At 39.1% G+C, this 2,500-nt stretch overlaps 1 protein-coding gene across 1 annotated transcript in view; it reads left to right on the top strand.

Annotated features, from left to right (window-relative positions):
* LOC125040849 (barH-like 1 homeobox protein) overlaps nucleotides 1–2,500 on the top strand; it is a 13,703-nt gene that overhangs the window by 10,072 nt on the left and 1,131 nt on the right. The window contains exons 2-3 of the mRNA XM_047635609.1: nucleotides 851–1,037; nucleotides 2,450–2,500. The exon at nucleotides 2,450–2,500 is cut by the window's right edge and continues 1,131 nt beyond it. Coding sequence (XP_047491565.1) covers nucleotides 851–1,037; nucleotides 2,450–2,500 — 238 coding nt within the window. The remainder of the gene's footprint in view (nucleotides 1–850; nucleotides 1,038–2,449) is intronic.

Here is a 2,500-nt window from a genome sequence, read left to right as displayed (position 1 = left end):
AATATAAATGAATGTAAAAATAGTAATAATCATTATAGTAATTGTAATGATGATAATGATTATAATGGTATTGATAATATTAATAATAATGATGATAATGATAATAGTAATAAAAATGGTAATAATAAAAATAATAATAATAATAATAATAGTGATAATAATAATAACGATAGTAATAGTAATGGTCATAAAAATAACATCGATAATGATAATTATGATATAATTCATTATCTGTATCACTTCACATCATGTCAAAGGATATGTAATGTGCTATGCTTTATGGAATCAAAGTACATCATGATATAATTATGACATAATTTTATAGGTTTGAATTGCAGTGTTGATGAAAAAGAAGTATTTCTAAATGAATATGGTTACAATAATCGTATGCTTTGTAATTGTTATTCATGTTGATTTGGTCATTATTTTGTTTACTGTAGTGGTAATGTTAAAGCTGTTGGTATTCTTAATTAAGCTGTTACTACCCTATTATTGTTATTATTCCACAGGCATTAATATAAACTACTTTTCTTAACTTAACTTGTGTCCCTAATTTGCTACAGCCATTGCTACTATTGCCACGGTAAAAACAATGATAACAATAATTGTTTATATCTATTTCGGATTTCTAACCCACAAAAAAGTACTAAAAAATAATCACAAAATAGTCACGCACTACAAAAAATGACACTATGAAAAACACTAAAACCCTGAATGAAATAAAATTTGCAACACGTAGCCTTCCGAAACAAATACTCCCTCTTCCACCTCCCCTCCTCATCCCCCCCCCCCGCCCACCCCTCCTCACCCCCACAAGCCCTGTTGCATAACGACTCCTCCCTCTCGCCAGGCAATGATGCAGGACCCGCCGTCAAGAAGCAGCGGAAGGCGCGGACGGCGTTCACGGACCACCAGCTGCAGACGCTGGAGAAGAGCTTCGAGCGGCAGAAGTACCTGAGCGTGCAGGACCGCATGGAGCTGGCGGCCAAGCTCAGCCTCACCGACACGCAGGTCAAGACGTGGTACCAGAACAGAAGGTGAGGCGAGAAGGAGTGAAGGAGGGAGGAAGAGAAGGAATGGAGGAGGGAGGGAGAGAAGGAATGAAGGAGGGAGGGAGAGAAGGAATGAAGGCGGGAGGGAGAGAAGGAATGAAGGAGGGAGGAAGAGAAGGAATGTTGAAGGAGGGAGGGAGACCGGGGAGGGGACAGGGAAAAGGGGAGGGGGGGGAAGAAAAAAAAAGGCACACACACATGCGCGTGTGTGTGTGCGTGCGTGAGAGAGAGAGAGAGAGAGAGAGAGAGAGAGAGAGAGAGAGAGAGAGAGAGAGAGAGAGAGAGAGAGAGAGAGAGAGATAAATAGTTCCCTTGAGAGTTAGAAGAAGAAGAGGGAGAGAAAATACGGATCGAGAAATAAGAGGAGAATAATAGCTTTGTTACATAAAACATAAATTTGTCAACGTTAATGAAAGAAGAGAGAGTGAGAAGCCAATATTTGCTTGCTTCATATAGATCATGATGGCTCTTAATAGAATAAAAGAATCATGCAATTATTGCAGACATGCAAACACTAAATAAGAATATGAATAAGAAGCCACATGAACAATTATCATCATATGAACAAGACAATAAATAAAAATCTAATAAAAATAAACAAAAGATAAGCTCTATTTTTTATACATTCTTTTTCGAAGCATTATGAAATCAATCACTCTACGTTGACTAAAATGAAGCACACTATAGGTGAATTATACATTCGACATGTACTCACCCAATTTTTATAGCTAACGAAATAATTGCTTGCCCAAATCGCCAATACCATGATACGTAAATACTATAAAACTTGATGGATTTATCCCTTTATTTACCAATCCAGCAATCTGGCGTGGAACTTTATACGTATGTGATTAGCTATTCCATCCCCCACTCAGACCGAGGTGCATTTATTCGGTCAATAACAAGAGGTATAGGAAAGTGCAGAGAATGCCGTGGCGTGATTAGTGTGTGTAAATCGCCGGCCCAAACTGGACCCTTTATCACTTTACGATTTCCGGCGAAAATGGTTCCCTATACATGAATGCTGTCCAGGTAGGGGGGATCGATAACTTTTTATCTGGGATGCATATGGTAAAGGACAGGGAATGTGATCCATTAGGCAGAATTAATTGGTTATGATTTATTTGCACAGGTGTTACGGTGCAAATTCGGTAATGAATGGGAAGGAGAGAAAAGTATCAAGTCTGTTGCTATGGTTCGTTTCTATTTGCTCCGTGAGGAAGATATATATAGCAGTTACGTTAGGTTACTTTTTTCCACTTATAGAAAGCAGGAATATAAACCAAATGTGTGAGGACGTTGTGTCTATAAATATGGACGAAAACTTTGGATCTAAGCGAGATAGGAAGGTAAAGAACCTCAGCTGAAAAATCTTACTGACCGACCCTCTTCCGCAGGACGAAGTGGAAGCGCCAGACGGCCGTGGGGCTCGAGCTGCTGGCCGAAGC

Source organism: Penaeus chinensis, chromosome 29 (genome assembly GCF_019202785.1).
Source record: "Penaeus chinensis breed Huanghai No. 1 chromosome 29, ASM1920278v2, whole genome shotgun sequence".
In the NCBI taxonomy this organism is placed as follows: Eukaryota; Metazoa; Arthropoda; class Malacostraca; order Decapoda; family Penaeidae; genus Penaeus; species Penaeus chinensis.
Note: the sequence above shows the minus strand (reverse complement) of the source record. Positions and strands in the feature narration are given on the sequence as shown.